The sequence below is a fragment of the Muscardinus avellanarius genome (assembly GCF_963383645.1).
Source record: "Muscardinus avellanarius genome assembly, chromosome: 4".
Taxonomy (NCBI): domain Eukaryota; kingdom Metazoa; phylum Chordata; class Mammalia; order Rodentia; family Gliridae; genus Muscardinus; species Muscardinus avellanarius.
In genome coordinates this window covers 132,313,619-132,331,954 of record NC_137789.1, presented here as the reverse complement: position 1 = coordinate 132,331,954, position 18,336 = coordinate 132,313,619, and the positions used below count along the sequence as shown (strand labels likewise).

General features: G+C 40.8%; 1 protein-coding gene across 1 annotated transcript in view; it reads right to left on the bottom strand.

The window, feature by feature from the left end:
• Window positions 1-17,814, bottom strand: part of ABCC2 (ATP binding cassette subfamily C member 2) — a gene marked incomplete at both ends in the record, with an annotated part of 65,557 nt that extends 47,743 nt beyond the window's left edge. Inside the window, 8 exons of the mRNA XM_080693902.1 lie at window positions 73-236; window positions 2,772-3,003; window positions 4,301-4,356; window positions 4,904-5,011; window positions 5,202-5,336; window positions 6,669-6,794; window positions 15,330-15,503; window positions 17,782-17,814. Coding sequence (XP_080550028.1) covers window positions 73-236; window positions 2,772-3,003; window positions 4,301-4,356; window positions 4,904-5,011; window positions 5,202-5,336; window positions 6,669-6,794; window positions 15,330-15,503; window positions 17,782-17,814 — 1,028 coding nt within the window. The remainder of the gene's footprint in view (window positions 1-72; window positions 237-2,771; window positions 3,004-4,300; window positions 4,357-4,903; window positions 5,012-5,201; window positions 5,337-6,668; window positions 6,795-15,329; window positions 15,504-17,781) is intronic.
• Between the last annotated feature and the right edge of the window lie 522 nt (window positions 17,815-18,336).

The following is an 18,336-nucleotide window of genomic DNA, read 5'->3' as shown; positions in this document are numbered from 1 at the left end:
GCATAAATAAGGGGCAAAAAAGAAGAGTGGCAGAGGTGGCCCCAAAAGAACACTCCAGGCCTTGGGACTCACTTCAGCAGCTGAGGATTCAGAAACAAGATGATATCATGCACTAGTTTCAGTAAGAATGACTTCAAGAGGATGCCGGTGTAAGTCTTGAGGAGGGTCTTGATCAGCCAGGACTTGGGAAAGTCCTTTGTAGTTCCAGACTTCTTCTTTTTCTTGTTAGACTCTTCCTAGATACAAAATCAAAAAAACAACAGCATCCACAGAGTTGTCTGATGTAAGACTATGTTCCTGCCTGTGCCACTGTGGAGTTCCGGCAGTGCCTGTGGGCCTTGCTGTCTTCTTTGTATACATTTTAATCTTCTCTTCATCACCTCACTGCTATCCACCCTCTAGCTCCTTTCTCCTCCTTCTAACAGATACTGTCATGTATTTTGGATTAGAAAAGTAGACAACTAGTTGGGCATGGTGGCACATGCTTGTTATCCCAGTACTTGGGAGGCTGAGAAAGGGGGATTGCAAGTTTGTGGCCAGCCTCAGCTACTTAGAGAGACATTAGTTAAAAATAAAGAATTAAAAAAATAGGGCTGCAGGTGTAGATCAGAGGTAGAATGCCCCTTGGTTCAATTCCCAGTACTGTTAAAAAAAAAAAGTAGACAACTAAGCTAGTATGAATGCCACATAAAAACAAATTGAGTGGGAGTTTGAGTGAGGGTCCCAGTCATGAGAGTGAAGGACACGGACATGGACATGGTAGTATATATTTTGGATACTTCGAAGCCTTTGTTATTGATTGAATTATGTCTCGCCATAAAAAAAGTCCAAGTCCTAAAATGTACCCTTAAGAGACTTTGAAGGTGTAAGTAATTTAAAATGAGGTGATTAGGGTGGGCTGTAATCCAGTATGACTGGTGTCCTGATAAGAAGAGGGAAGACAGACACAGGGAGATGAGTTATGTGACAACAGAGGCAGTGAACGGAATGATATATCTATAAGCCAAGGAATGCCCCGGATTTCTGGGGGGAAAAACAGAAGGTGGGGGAGACAAGGAAGGATTCTCCACTATGAGTTTCAGAGGGAGAATGATTCTGCTGATATCTTGATTTCAGACTTTTGGTGTCCTGAGCTGGAAGATAATATGTGTAAGTGTGTGTGTGTGTGTGTGTGTGTGTGTGTGTGTGTGTAAGACCCAAGGCCTCATGTGTGCTAAGCAGATGCTCTGCCACTGGGCACCCTCAGCATATGCTGTTTTAATTCTTTGATTTATGGTACTTTGCTATGGCAGCCCTAGGAAACTAACACATGGGGCACAAGAACTCATTCACCAGCCTCTTTTTCTATGTTTTGGCCTCAGGCTCCAAATTCTAGCTTCTCAGTCCCAAATTCCAGGTTTTTCTACTAGTAACATCCTTTCATACCTCTTTTTTCTCCTCTCTCTCTCTCTCCCTCTCCCTCTCTCTTCCCTGGAATACTGCTGGCCTCCTCCCAGCTTTCACTCCTGCCCCCGTAAGGATCCATTTTCCAGACGCAGCCTAAGTAAGCTTTTAAAAAAGCAAATTGAATCACATTATTCTTTCACTTAAAAATGTCCACTGGCTGTCCTCATGGTGGCCCACAAAGATCCACCCAGTTTAGTCCCGTCTGCTTCTCTGAGTCATTGCACCCCGTGCTCAGCCTCTCTCCTGATGCTCCGGAGATCTCTGTCCAGTTCTCAGTTGTGCTCGCTGCCTGCTCCTCTGACTAACCCTGCATGCACTGTTCTCACTATATGGGTCTCTTTTCAAATGTCATCCTTTCTTGGAAGTCTTCCCTCTTACCCTGTCTAAAGTAGCATTTCACTTGAAATCCACTAACATGCCTTTTCTTTTTATTTATTTTTAGTTTTTTTCTTGGGGGGATATTTGTTATTTTATTTGTTTGTTTTTTGTTTGTTTGTGATGGGGTCTTTCTGTGTTACCCAGGCTGGTCACCAACTCATGAGCTTAAGCAATCCTCCTGCTTCAGCCTCCTAAGTAGCTGGAATTACAGGCACATACTGTGCTCCACCTGTTTTATTTTATTTTCTTAATAGCATATAATATTCTCAATTTTCTATTTTCCATCTCTCTAAAAATGACCACACTATCAAGCTTGTTCCTTGTACCCAGTGCCCAGAACAGTCTCAGACTTATTTTACACATAGAAGTATGTTCAATAAATATTTTTGAGTGACTCTATTAATAACATGAAATTGCTAACTCCCACCAAGGTGCAAATTCTAGTAAAGTTAAGATATTGTTTACAAAAAATATAATGGAAAATTTCAAATATACTCAAAAGGAGAGAGAATAGTATATTATTATTATTATTATTATTATTATTAGTAGTAGTAGTAGTAGTAGTAGTAGTAGTACTAGGGATGGAACCCAGGGGCATTCTACCTCTGAACTACACCCCCAAGCCCTATTTTATACTTTATTTTGAAACAGTCTCACTGAGGTGTAAAGGGCCTCACTAAGTAGCTGTCCACGAACCGTGATCCTCCTGTCTCAGCCTCCTGAATGCTGGGATTACAAGCGTGCACTACCATGCCTGGCTGAGGATAGCGTATTATACCCTCATATATCCACCACTAAGGTAATGCTAGTATTGTGAATACTACCAATGATATGAAATACACTGAAATATATAAAGAACTGTAGAAATGTAAGGACAGAAGCACCACGACACTACTTCTTGCCTGAGACAGACAGCACAGTCACACAGACACTTGTGGGAGAGTTACCAGGACAAGGACATCTTGGCTTTGACTCTGGTTCTTGTTCAAGCCGTGCAGGGTGGCTGCAGTGTCCCTCTTGGAGTTCTTCTGCCGTCTCTGGAATGCTCGCCTGGCTTTCTGCAGCTCTCTGCCCATGTGTTTTTCAAATATGCTCACAACTGACTTAGTTTTAATCCCTTCGTCAACATCCCAGACATCTTCAAGTGTCAGAGGGTGCTTGTAACCCTTCAGAACAGTGCTGAAACAAGAATGGCCCACAGGCTGAGACACTGCAGGCTGCATCAGAGGCTGTCTCTATCAAAACCCACCTCCCAGACCTGAGAGAGAGGAACAGAGGATGGGACTTCTCCATTACACCTTTGTTCCTCTCTCCTGGCTCTTTGGACCTGATAGAAGATTGAGTAGAACTGAAAAGGAAGTACATGGCAAAAACAGAAAGTGTTCAAAGAAACCAAGGAAAGGGAGAGCCAAAATAGCATCACTCCTCTGTGCTCCTGCTCCTCCCTCCTCAAACTTGGCTGCCTCTCTACACTCTGGGGTCTCTGTGAAGGGGCTTCATGATGCCTTTAAAAAATGGAGCCAACCCCCAGCTGTTCCTATACTATCTCCCTAGACCAGGACTCCCCAAGCAAGAGTTTGAGGACATGGATGGGAAATAAATAACATCTTTATTTGTAAAACTTCTAAGTGAAATCTAGCCTTTTCTCTTAATATGAGTATAATATGGTACTTTGTCACCAGGAGAAACCACAGATGTTTGCATGGCTATTCAATTCATCACTGTTTTAAAAATCAAAGTCATTATTAGATTCATCACTAAATTGTGTTATTGAATGTATTGGTTTGTGCTCGCTTCTGCAGCACAGGTACTGAAATATTAATGTATTGCTTTGCACCAATAAAAAGGGCTACACCCCAAGCCCTTTTTATTTTTTAATATTTTGAAATATGGTCTTGTTAAGTTGCTGAGGATCACACTAAGTTGCTGAGTCTGTTCTCAAAACTGTGATTCTCCTGTCAAAGTCTCCCAAGTACAGGGATTACAGGCATGTGCCACCGTACCTAGCTCTGATAACTGTATTTCAATATATTGTGTTTCCTTTATAATTTTGTGTCTTTTAAACATTATCTGAGAAGGGACTCATGGGCTTTGCCAACTTGCTAATGGGGTCTCTGGAACTGCAGAACCCAAGAGTACATGTCCAGATCCTCTGATAGGCAGGCTGGCTATTTCATCCTTACCTGGGCCACACTGCCTGCATCCAAATTTCCTGGTCCTATCTTGCTGCATCCGTTCTTTCTTCCTGTGGAATTCCCAGGCTACCAAGAGCAATTCCCTCCCCTCCTAAGCATCCTAATCTGCCCAACAAAGAGGCTGAATTAACTGACTCTTAAGATGAACATTCTCTAAATCAAAGTAGAAGAGAAATGGAGGCCACAGGAGGCAATTTTTTTAAAAAAATTAAGCTTCCCTTCACTTTTAGAAAAGTGAAGGCATAAGAATATAGAAAACCCACAATCCAGACATTTCCTACCTGTCAAACCAACTAAAGGTAATGCTACTCAGAAATGAAGCCGTGGTTAATGGATTCTGAAAGATACAAAAAATTAAAAAGTGAATCAATAGATAACAGGAACACTAACAGACTCTAAAATCAGAAACTGATTTTTTTGGATATGATGTGCTAGAAACTAGATATGATGTTGAAGTTGGTTGGTCAACATATGTTAGTTTGGAGATCTTACTGTCACTAATAGAATGGTAATCAGATTTTCTGGCAAAGATGTATGAATTCATTGCTAATCGTAAAGATTGATAGGTAAAGATCAAAATATTTTAAAATGCTCGTCAATGTTTCCTTATGTATAAGATATTCTGTACTACAAATTCAATAACTCTTATCCAAAATGCCCGAGACTGGAAATGTTTCCGATTTTGAAGGTTTTTGGATTTAGCAAAATTACATAGACTTTTTGAAAACTTTGGATTTGGAGCACTTCAGATTTTAGATTTTCAGATTAGGGATGCTTATCCTGTACCTTATTCTGGGCTCATGGGACCTCCATAAGACCAAGACATGTTAAAGTTACATTTGCTAAGATATCATCCATTAAATAATATCTATAATCAATCTTACATCTGATGAGTCTTTTTTTTCTGAGAATGATGAAAGAACCAGGATCAGGATCTGGAGTCCATATGAGATGATGAACAGGCAGGAATAGGCCAGATTAGAAGTGCTGTCCTATGGGGAAAACAGAGAGAATGAGCCTTTCATCCAAATTAAGAACAAACAGCCCATGTATATCCATGCTTGTGAAGAGAGCCTGTAGCCAGGACCTCCTCCTACAATTCTGTCCTGGGGTCTCTTACTTGATGCTGACTTAGGGGTGCCCGGCAGTACCTCCTCATGTTGCCTTATCTTTTTTCCTTACCTGGAGCAGTGCCCGGATCAGAGTCTGAAATTGGAAAACGCCACAGAGTAGTGAGAGGATCCAGAAGAGGGACAGGAACCAAGAGTTCTTCTGTCTACACCACTGCCTGCTGTCTTGGATCAGCAAAACCAGGAGCTAGAGAGAAATGTGTATGAAGCTCTGAAGAGTAGTGTCACTAACCACTGACAGGAGAAGGAAGGATGTCAGAGAAAGGAGATTGTTGAAACTGATCTGGTCAGGCAGAGAGCTCACACATGCCAAACTGTGTATTTTCTCCATTATACCATCTACTTCTCTCTTCCAGTGTCTCATCTTTATTCACCACACTCAGAGGGGAAGTTAGCCAAGAAAGCAGAGGGTCACTGCCTGCTTTTTTGGGGGGGAGCTATGAAAACCTTTTCAAGACCAAAAGAACTATCAGGTAATAGGTCAAAGAGGTAGATTCTGATGAGTAGGTAGAAATTGTCTTTATCTTGATTTTCTTAATATAATATACTAAGTAATTTTTTTAAAAACTTCCAAACTTGCCCTATATTATTTAAATATGTTGGTTTCCTAGACTTAGTGTTGTGCTAGTAACCCAGCATTCTGAGGGAGGGTGACAAAAGGCCATGATTAGTAGCATTTGTCAATTTTCATGGTGTAAATACTCCTGCTGAGATAGGTTTCAAGCTCCAACACAGTGTTACTAGGTACAGGACTGGGATGAGGTATGCAGACAGCTCTGCGAACCAGGTTCCAGTACCAAACCACTTTCAAGACCCTCTTCCGCTTGTTTTGTAACAGTGGTAGCAAACAAAACTGCTGGAGAAGCCTGGCAGATGAGTTTACCTTCTAGCAGAGCAAGAGTATCAGGATGTGCTGAGCTCATGGTCTGAAGGAGGCAATTGCTACTCAGTCTCAGTCTCAGTTGACCACTGACCAATGGAGATGTAGGTTCATGGTTGGCATAGACATTCTGAATTTTCAAGAAATTTTGCAAACCCAAAGAATTATGTGTAATCTTTCTCTTTTAGAATGAAAGCACCGAATTGAATTGTTTTTTAAACACTGTACAGGCCACCTACAAAATATGCCTGCAAGAGAGACATCACTTTCTACAAAAAAATCTACAAAAAATTTCAAGTTTATACAAAAACTCTAGACTCAGTGATTACTCACCAGCCTATCAACTTAAAATAATATTTACAACATTTAAAATTATTCTCTATCAAGGAATTTAAATCTTCTCTGTGATCCTTAAATGGCAGGAGTAAGGAGGCATTAAGCTGAAAAAGGCTCTTATAAGTTAGTATTCAAGAGTAGATGAAAACCTAACAATTTGGTTTACCCTATTATAAACAATCTTTGCTTCACTATAAGACCTTGAAAAAGATAAAATTGGACTTAATTTTATCCCCAAAGAACATATTTCAGCTAGATGAATAGAGAGAAGATAAACAGGATGGAAGTAGAGATGATCCTTACCCATGTGACTAGGTAGAGGATGGGGTTAGTATATTTAACAGGAGGGATTCCCGTTAGTCCAGAGTCTTCTGTGAGCGCAAAAGCCAGCTCTATGACAGCTAGAATGAGGAGAAGCCCAACGAGCACCTGAGAAGGAGAAAAGATCACTATTAGAAACATGCTAATTTTTTCTGTCCTCTTCTCCTCTTCTTTCTTGTTCTCCTTCTCCTTCTTTACAGGCGTGTGCGTGTGTGTGTGTGTATAGTACTGGAGATTGAACACAAGGGCATTCTACTTCTGAGCTACATTTCCAGCCCTTTTATTTTTTATTTTGAAACAGGGTATCAATAAGCTGCCACATACTGGCCTTGAACCTGCGATTCTCCTGCCTTGACTTCCCAAAACATGTCATTCTTTATAAGCCTCTTAGAAGTGAAAGTTTTCTAGTAATGAATGGGAAAAATGATATAGAGTGATTCAGATAACATAGTAAGTATTTCTGAAGTGAATAGATACATATAGTTCAAGTAATGGAATGATGTTCAAAGCAAATGTTAAGTGTTTTGATTCTAAAATATGTCCAGGCATGGTGGTGCACGCTTGTAATCCCCGTGCTTGGGAGGTTGAGAAAGGATGATCGTGAAGGTTCAAAATCAGACTCAGCTACTTAGTGAGGCTCTCAACAACTAAGTGAGACCCTGTTTCCAAATATAAAATAGGTCTGGGAGTGCAGCCCAGAAGTAGAAGACCCCTGGGTTCCATCCCCAGTACCACAAAAAATAAAAAAAATAAAATATGTCCACAAGTGCCAGGCGTGGTGGCAAATTCTTGTAATCCCTGCTCTTGGGAGGCTGAGACAGGAGGATCGCATGGGTTCGAAGCCAGCCTCAGCTATTTAGTGAGACCCTGTTTCCAAATAAAAAAATATAAAATAGGTCTGGGAGTATGGCCTGGAGGTAGAAAGCCTCTGGTTTTGACCCCCAGTACCACCAAATAAATAAATAAATAAATAATAAAATAAAATATGTCCACAAGACTGAAAGTGAAGGGTCTTATGTTTTCTCTCCTATGTGGATGCAGAAGAGTATCAGGATACAAGAGATACTTTAGATAAAGGAGGAGAAGCCCTAGTGGAGAGATGGAGGGGTCTAGAGGAGAGTTGGGGAAGGTGAGGAAGAATTAATGAAGGAAACACTTCTACTAAAGTTGTGTACATATGTGAAATTGTCAATGCCAATCTCAATACCATGGAGGGGAAAGGGAGGGAGCAGGGAGAGAGCTGGGGTGGGGGAACTCACTAAGTGCTGTGTGCATATATGTATGTCCCTGTCACTCTGAACTAAATTATGATGTGAGATTACAATGTGCCAATAAAACTATATTGAAAAATAAAATATGTAAAACTATTGATTCTTCTCCCTTCACAATGTAGAGTACAGATCCCTTTCCCTTTAGTGTACGCTGGGTTCAGTGACTCAATTCTAATGAATAGAATATGGTGGAGCCGAGTGTGGTGGCCACGCTTGTAATCCCAGCATTCGGGAAGCTGAAACAGGAGGATCGCAGGTTCATGCCCAGCCTCAGCTACTTACTGAGGCCCTCCGCAACTTAGTGAGACCCTGTTTCAAAATAAAGAATAAAACACTGGGCTGGGGGTGTAAGTTGGAGGTAGAATGCCCCTGGGTTTAATTTCTACTACTTCAAAACAAACAAACAACAACAACAACAAAAAAAAAAAAACACCAAAAAAACAAAGAAACCGGTGAGAGTGACGATGAGAGACTTCCAAGATAGGTTAAAACAAAACAAAACAAAAAGCAACATGGCTCATTCTTGTGTACTTGCTCCCCCTGCCTCTCGGGGGAAAGCCACCAGCTCTGTCAAAGAACTCAGATTGTTCCAGGGATCTCAGTACTTGGGAGGCCGAGACAGGAGTATCACCAGTTTAAAGCAACTTAGCAAGACTCTGTTTCAAAAATATAAATAAAATAGGTTGGGAGTGTACCTCAGATGTAGAATGCTCCGGGGTTCAATCCCCAGTAACACACACACACACACACACACACACACACACACACACACACACACACACACACGTATAATAGGAGAGGCTCACTTAGAAATGAAGTGAGACCTCCTGCTGACAACCCTGTGAGTGAACCATCTTAGAAGCAGATCCTCTACCCCAGTCAAGCCTTTAGATGGCTGGGGACCCAGCCAGAACTTCATGAGAGACCTTGAAGCAAAATCCAGATAAGTAGTTCCAATGTCCTGATCCACACAACTATAAGATTTCTAAAAAATGTTTATGTTTAAGCTGTTACGATTTGAGTAATTTGTTAATATAGCAGTAGAAAGTTAATATACTAGGTTCAAAAGGAGAACCTCCACACCCCAACTGGGATGACGTTCTTCCCTTTCTTTGTTCTTTGGTCCCAATTTGACCTCATATAACATTTGCACTTTTGAAGTTTTTTTTTTTTTTCTATTGCAAACAACTGTAACTGTTTTGCCCCAGGATAACCCAACCCTAAAATAAATATTTGTCCTATGAGTCCCTCTCCTCCCATCCATCAGAGAGGAACATTCCTGCCTCTGCTGAGTGGTACACCAGTATCTTAGCCCCAAATAAGGATCAACCACCATCATCTCACCTTCCCTCATCCTTCCTACTCCCACCCATCGACCCCTACTCATTCTGACAAGTCTCCTTCATCCAGATTGGTTCAGCAGAGATCTTGGGTTCTTTATAATGAAAAACAGGAGATGAGGCATCTTTAACTTATTGGACCAGTGTTATTATTTATCAAGGAGCCATTCAATAACAGAAATGCATTTTGCTCAAGCACATAATATGCTGTATTGTGGTTTCTTCACAAGAAACTATGAGGGTTTAGAAAAAACACAACAGTCCAGAGGTGCAAGTTATGTTTGCCCTCAGGTGAATCAGGTGGTAACACAGATCAAGGGAGAGCCAGAGCACCCACCCCTGAGATGACTAGGCAGGGAAAACAGTAACCAGCCGACCAGCCAAGGAAAAGCAGGGGCCTGACCACTGGTTTACATATTGAACCAAAATAACTGATTAGAAAATATGCAGAGCAATTCATTTTTAAAAAGGGCCAATTTAGAGCCGGGCGTGGTGGCGCATGCTTGTAATCCCCACGCTTGGGAGGCTGAGACAGGAGAATCGCGCAGGTTCGAAGCCAACCTCAGCTACTTAGTGAGGCTCTCAGCAACTTAGTGAGACCCTGTTTCCAAATAAAATAGAAAATAGGTCTGGGAGTATAGCCCGGAGGTAGAAAGCCTCTGGGTTCCACCTCCAATACCACAAAAAAAAAAAAGGGCCAATTTATTTTATAAAGAATGTCTACAACCAGGCGTGGTGGCGCACGCTTTTAATCCCAGCATTTGGGAGGCTGAGACCTGAGGATCGCGGTTTGCGGACAGACTCAGCTACTTAGTGAGGCCCTCTGCAACTCAGTGAGACCCTGTTTCAAAATAAAGGAAAAAAAATTGTGTAGGGGGTGTAGCTAGGAGGCCAAATGCCTCTGGGTTCCATCCCCAGACCCACACACACACACACACACACACACACACACACACACACACACAAAAAGAATGTCTACAGAACCACATCAAAACCCTAACAACTCAATGCAAAAAAGATCATGAAATATAAAAGGATAAAGAGAAAACACAAATAACTATTAAACATATGAAAGCATGTTTAACCTCACTAATAATTTCAAATTATAACATACCATTTTAACCTAGCCAATTAAGACATAAAAAGTTAGATAATAGGGCTGTGGATGTAGCTCAGTGGTGGTTCATGTGTTTTACATGTCAGAGGTCCTGCGTTCAGTCTCCAGCAAAACACACACACACACACACACACACACACACACACACACGTTTTTGTTTTTGTTTTGGTACTGGGCATAGAACCCAGGGGCATTTTACCCCTGAGCTACACCCCAAGCCCTATTTTTTTTATTATTCTTTATTTTGAAACAGGGTCTCACTGAGTTGCAAAGGCCTCACTAAGTAGCTGCTGCTGTCTGAAAACTGCGATACTCCCATCTTAGCCTCCCAGTGCTGGGATTCCAAGTGTGTGCCACTACACCTGGCTCTCACATTCGTTTTGATAGTAAAAATTTGAAGAGAGTAAGGAAAAACCTTAATGGAGGGCAATTTGTATTATCTATAAAAAAATTGGGGGTCCATATACCCTTAACTAAGTAAACTCATTTCTAGGAATTTATCCTACACACAGCCATGTATAAGGCATTGTGTATGCAGCATCATTTATAATGGAAGAAATAAAGAAACCACCTAAATTCCTATCATGGTATGGTATGTCTATGTAGCAGCAACTCAAGTGGTCTTAAAAAGAAGTGGGTCAACTGGAACATGGTGGCCCACGCTTGTAATCCCAGCATTTGGGAGGCTGAGATGGGAAGATCGTGGTTTGCAGACAGCCTCAGCTACTTGGTGGGGCTCTTTGCAACTCAATGAGACCCTGTTTCAAAATAAAGAATAAAAAAATAGGGTTGCAGGCATAGCTCAGAGGTAGAATGCTCCTGGGTTCCATCCCCAGTGCAAAAAAAAAAAAAAAAAAAAAAAGAAAAAAAAGAAAGAAAGAAAGAAATGAGCAAAGCCAGGCATGCTGGCACACACTTGTAATTCTAGTACTTAGGAGGCTGAGACAGGAGGATCACAGGTTTGCAGCCAGTCTCAGCTACTATAAAAATAAAAAATAAATAAAATGGAAAAAAAAAACGGAATCAACCCAAATTCCCATTAACCAGTGAAAGGACAAATAAAATATGGTATGTTAATTTAATAAAATACTCCCAGCCCTATAAAGGAATGAAATATTGATACATACTATAACACAGATAAATCTTTAAAGCATCATGCTAAATGGAAGAAGCCATACCCAAAAGGCCACATATTCTAGTCTACATAAACATATGATGATTGCACCTATATGCAAAATATTCAAACTATGTGTAGGTACTGAAAACAGACTCGTGACTGACAGGGACTAGGATAAGAGGGGATGGGGGAATGACTGCTTAATGGTAAAAGTTTTCTATTTGGGATAATGAAAAAGTTCTGGAACTAAACAGTAATGATGATTATACACCATTGTTGTTGTTGTTGTTGTTTTACCATAACAAAATAAACTTCTAAAAAAAGAAACAAAGTACTGGTTCATGCTGCAACATGGATAAACCTCAAAAACATTATGCTAAATGAAATGCCAAATAGTAAAGGGCACATACTGTGTAATTCTTCACATATGAAAAGTCCCAAAGAAGCAAAGTATAGAGACAGAAAACAGATTAATGGTTGACAGGGACTAGGGGTGGAGGTTAGTTAGAGTGCATTAGCCAGCTTTCCCCTGCTGTGGAAGTAGGAGGTTAATGGTGGGTCACTGCTTAATGGGTACAGGGTTTCACTAGAGTATCAAAACTATTCCGGAATTAGCAATGGTGATGGTCACACAATTTTCCGAATATACTAAAAAATTGAACTGTACACTTTAGTTTTATAGTACATGAAGTAAAATCCCGATGAAGTTTTTTGTGTATGTGTGACAATGGAGACGGAAACCAGGAGCATTATACCTCCAAGTCATATCCTCAGCCCTATTTTTACCTTTTTATTTTGAAACAGGGTCTCACTAAGTTGCGGAGTGTCCTTAATAAGTAGCTGAGGCTAGCCACGAACCTGCGATCTTCTGGTCTCAGCCTCCCAAGTACTGGGTTTACAAGTGTGTGCCATCACTCCTGGCTAAGTTGTTCTTTTTCAAAAGTGACACAAATAAAGTGACTCCTTTATTTGCCTCTGCATTTGAAGGTGTGGTGCCTGGGGCTATTGCAGCCTTCTTGAAATGATGTGCTATCATGATAAATGGCATGGTATAATGAGATTATTAGAAGAAAGATTAAAGTGATTAGCTACCTGTTTGATGTTGAGCTGCTAAATTAACAAATCCTGGAGCTGTACTATTCCTGAACTTCTTGTTATATACAATAATGAACTCCTACTGTTTAAGCCAATAGAAGTAACTTTCAGTTCTTCTAAGGATAACAAATAGAAGAACTGGGAAACAAAACATTCAAAATGAAGAGTAAGCTGGGCGTGGTGGCGCATGCTTGTAATCCCAGCATTCGGGAGGCTGAGATTGGAGGATCACGGTTCGAGGACAGCCTCAGCTACTTAGGCCCTTCGCAACTCAGTGAGACCCTGTTTCAAAATAAAGAATAAAAAATTGGGAAGGGGTTGTAGCTCTGAGGTCAAATGCCTCTGGGTTCCAGCCCCAGACCCGCAAAAACCAAACAAACAAACAAAAAAACAACATGAAGAGTAAGCTGGGCATGGTAGCACACACTTGTAATCCCAGTACTTGGGAGGCTGAGGCAGGAGGATCGCAGATTCCAGACCTTTCTCAGCAACTTGATGAAACCCTCAGCAACTTAGTGAAACCCTGTTCCAAGCTAAAGAAGAAAATAGGTGTAGCTCAGAGCAATGCAATTATCAATGAATTTAATTAGTAACAAGGAAATATTGTGGGTGTTTAATGATTTACCAAGTCCTTACTACTCTTTGCCTTTAATCTCTGGTGATTGAAGGAGCTTCCACCAGACAAAGGGGCTCACTAAACTCAACTTTTTTTTTTTTTTTTTTTGCAGTACTGGGGATTGAACCCATGCTAGACAAGTGCTCTACCACTGAGCTACACCTCCCGCCCTTTTTTAAAATTAATTTTTAGCCTTTGTACTATTAAGGCAGTATCTCACTAAATTGGCCAGGCTGGCCTCAAACTTTGATGCTCCCAAGTAGCCAGAATTACAGGTGTGTGTCACTGTGCCTGGCTTCTGAGCCTACCTTTCACAATATCATTGATATTAAAAAGAAGAGAATTGAGCCGGGCGTGGTGGTGCACACTTGTAATCCCTGCGCTTGGGAGGCTGAGACAGGAGGATCGTGCAGGTTCAAAGCCAGCCTCGCTGGCTTAAGAGACCCTGTTTCCAAATAAAATATAAAATAGGTCTGGGAGTATAGCCCAGAGGTAGAGGGCCCCTGGGTTCCATCCCCAGTACCACCAAAAAAAAAAAAAAAAAAAAAAGAGAATATAGTTTGGCCATGTTTGATACCTATGCATCTCTGCAAGATCCCCCTTTCCCAGGACTTTACAAATGAGGAGTTGCTCTGGTTGAATCTTCCATTCATCATAGAGGGTGTCTTCTTCTAAGAGTACTTCCTTAAAAGACAAATGTCTAGCTACAACTTCAGTATTTTCAGGAACTATATCCTTCCAGCAGCCTGTTCTAAGTCCAGATGAGATAAACACGACACTAAGAACAATCAACAGCAGCAGTACCAGTTCAGGAGAGTTCAGAGGAAAAACCAGTCCAAAGGTAGGGAGAAACGGAAGCTGAGAAATAAAACCAAGTAGAGGACTGAGCCGAGAAGAAAGTTCTCATAGAAAAAAAGAGTTTACTTCATGAGGAATTATACTTCTGTCTCTTTCAAAGGAAAAACTATTTTGAATTTTTAAAGAAGAAGCTAATCTATGCCTGTCAATCTCAGAATAGTAGACAAAAAAAAAAGGAAAATGCAATTTATAAATGTATCTCTTGAGATTCTGAGTTAGGGTGTATAGATTATCAACTACAGGGAATACAACAAGATTAAAACATTGCTTCCCAACCAGGGAGACAATGACCCTGACTCAGGCTCTCATAAACAGTTCTTTCCCTATCCAGAGCCAGCCCAAACCCATTCCCAGCCCCATCCCAGGTGTTAATGTGAATCTCATCCCCTTTGGCTGAGCCCTTTCCTCTCTTGAAGATTTTAGGTTACTGAAGGTCCTAGGTATGTGTGCTTATACAACAGTAGAATCTAATTTGCCTGTCTAAGAATCTGTTTAAAGATTGACAGAAGAAGAAAAAAAACCTAGTAAAAAGAAACAAATTTTATGAGGTAGCTTCACAACTTTGATCAAGGTGTCCAGGAGCCCTCCCTGAGCCAGCTGATGCAACTGGTTGCAAGCTCCTCCTCTGGTTCCTCCTGGGCTCTCTCCTGTGCAGGATCAACCCTTTCCATTATTTCCCTACTCAAGCTTCTTGCTGTACTACACATTAACTCTCCATCTCTCCACTGTAAATGATCATCCTGATTCATGGAATATTCTGAACATGGAAAATCTATTTCTCATTTAAGTTCTGGGAGATAAGTGACAGCTGGATTGCCTGTATGGTGCAAAAGATACATTATATGATTCATTTTCACATTATGGTAGGTGCCAACTGAATTGCCATCTCCTGATTTATTAGAACAGCTTAAAGACAGATGATACAGTGTTCATTTCTCAAATACCAAAAGGATGATGACAATTTAACTGATCCACTACTTATCATTTGTCTTTAGAGAGTGTAATATCCATAAGAATTAAGTCACTGTTCTTATGCAAAAGTTAAAGCTACCTTCACTGAGAAATATGACAGGTGCCCAAGGAGGCCTAGGGATGGCCTGGAGCTTGTCTGTACCTGAGACTGCAGTGCCAAGAAAAGATGACTAAAGGCGAGGAAGAGGACACTAACCACCAAGAAAATATCTATTGTGCAAAAGAAATGAGAGTTGAAAATATTCAGGTTACTGTACCTGCTTGGCAAGGTAGAATTTAGTTATAGGAGATCTCTTGGTCCTGGATTTATATACATGGAGAAGCTGCCAAGGGGCGAGGAGCCAAAGGAAGACCAAAGGAATCCACACCAGAACAGTCTGCTCAAAGCAAAGTGGTAGGTCCGCATCTGGTCTCTCTAGGTATGAGGAATTCTGGAGAATCAAAAAGGAAGGATTAAGGAATCTGTATTTTTTAAGACAAGCTCATCCCCCAGACACATGGTTTTAAACTATTCTTCCTTCCTTCCTTCCTTCCTTCCTTCCTTTCTTTCTTTCTTTCTTTCTTTCTTTCTTTCTTTCTTTCTTTCTCTTTCTTTCTTTCTTTCTTTCTTTCCTTCCTTCCTTCCTTCCTTCCTTCCTTCCATCCTCTTTCTTTCTTTTCCTTTTTCCCACCCCTCCCTCTCTCCCTCCTCCTTTCATTCTTTCTTTCTTTTGTATTAGGAACTGGACCCAGGGGCATTTTACCTCTGAACTATACTCCCAGTCTTATTTTAGTTTAATTTTGAAGCAGAGTCTCACAATGTTGATGAGAGTCTCACTACTTGCAGAGGCTGTCCTTAAACCTGTGAACATCCTGTTTCAGCCTCCCAAGTGCTAGGATTACAAGCATATGCCACTATGCCCAGCTTCTAAACAATTTTAATTCAATTTCATATCCATATCCAGCCTTACTCTTTAAGTTTCTGTTTATCCCCGTTGATACATATTCACCATTTAAGGACATTTAGTGACTTTTCTGGTCAACCCATACTCCAAAAAACCTACCTTCCTTCCTATTTTAGGTAAATTTATATAACAGTTACTTTGAGTAAAATTCAACACATTTGCCAAATTGTAGGGAAAAAAAGGGACTATTCCTCAACTCAAAGGGGAGATTAGTTCTCAGGGTTAAAAACAATGTTCTTATTTAGTTTCTAGCATTAGTTGAATTCAGTAGGGGATGTTCAGGTGTCTGGCTGTACCAGACAAGTAGAATGCTTAGTCATACTAGACATTCAGGCTACTACAGCCCAGAGGGGTTATATTGAAACCAAGACGGCCTAACTAGTTTCAGCACAGGAGTGACAATGGCCCTGTTGAACAGAAACCTTACGTCCAGCCAGTTTTGTACCGATTTTGTTTTCTATAATAAATAGAACTGTCTTGGGAAGCACCATTTATTACATCTGAGTCATATAAGGGTGGGTATTTTTCTTTCTAATGATCTTTTTAAATTGTTTTACACAACTATTGGTATAGACTCTTTAGAGAAAGGGTTGAGGTCCTTTAACAAGATGATTTGTCAGCTAACTCTCAGAATATCTAAGATATGATCTATCAGATAGTGGGGCCTATTAAGCTCCACCTTCCAGTGGTATTCAGTCCTGGCCCTCAGGGCCTCGGGACTCAGGTTCTGCTAACAGAGGAAGGGCTGTGTTTGCCTATCTCATCCCTGCTTTTCTGATTCAACTTCGGAAGACTCATCTAAGGTATTTGAACTATATTAACCACACCCCAGGTGCTTTTGATGGTAGAAATTTGCAGAGGACATTCTCAAAACCACAGAGTCCGAGGTCCTTTCTCTTTTTTCTGCTTCAATAACCGTCTGGTACTATCAATTGTCCTCTGTGTTGAAATTCTCTGCCGCCAGTGGCTTCATAGTATCAATACTATTCTTGTTCATTCTCTAAATGCCCAACTTTTCCTTCAGACGTGCTTCTCCCTTCCTTTCTCTAGAGGCAAGATTGCCCAATTCTAAATCATTCAAAAAGCATTTCAGCACTCATATTTCTCAAACTTCCATCCCTGGTCTCAGCTTCTAGGCCACAGTGTTAGTTGCCAGTTTCTCTAGAATATATTACTATCATTTCAACATACCTCAGCAAGACTTTCCCCTCTTTCCTCCTACCCCACAAAGCATATCATAATTCCCATTCCTAAAACTGAGGAAATTGGATTTATTCTTTCTCTGTAGAGAAAGGAATTTGCAGTTAGCTAGTCCAAGAAGAGTCTAAGATATAATAAGCATATTTTAAAGAATAAATTATACTGCCCTTCACAGATAATATATTCCTTGGAAATATTATGAATTGTCCTCTCTTAAAAAGCTTGAGCTTTAGTTGGGGGTGGGAGCACACACTTGTAATCCTAGTACTTGGGAGGCTGAGACAGGAGGATCACAGGTTGGAGGATAGCCTGGCAAGTAGTGAGATTCTCATCCACCTAGTGAGACCCTGTTTCAAAATAAAAATAAAATAGGGCTGGGGATGTGGCTCGGAGGCAGAATGCCCCAAGGCTCAATCCTCAGTACCACACATACACACAAAAACCTGAGCTTTAAATCAATGTACTCCTAATTTTTCTGATTATTTTCCACGGCAACTCCAACATAATGTACCATTCATTCTAAGTTCTAGAATAAAAAGCAAGGAGAGTAAATGTAATTTCTCACCCAAAAAGTAGAGTTGCAGAATGTCTCTAGCATGATGCCTGGAGTGCTTCTGGAATGAAGACCTCAGCGTGACTGTGCGGTTTCTTCTTTACTCTTCCTCAGAGAAGGTGGATGGTAAGTAGCAACACGCTGTTTCCAATTCTGATGCTCTGATGTTCCAATTAAAGGCAGGTATCTTGACCTTTCATCCCAAGAATTTAATAGTTAACCTGACGGGATGAAGGCTTACACCATCCCAGTGTATATACACACGTGACTAGAGATAGAGAGGAATAGGTAGATTTACCAGTTCCCCAAATCCCAAAGGCTCTGTCGTACAGGGCATATATAAAAGGAACCACCGAGCCAGGCCTGGTGGTGCACGCTTGTAATCCCAGCTTTCGGGAGGCTGAGACCGGAGGATCGGGGTTCGCGGACAGCCTTAGCTACTTAGTGAGGCCCTTTGAAACTCAGTAAGACCGGTTTCCTTTCTTTCTTTTTCTATCTATCTTTCTTTCTTTCTTTCTTTCTTTCTTTCTTTCTTTCTTTCCTTCCTTCTTTCTCTTTCTTTCTTTC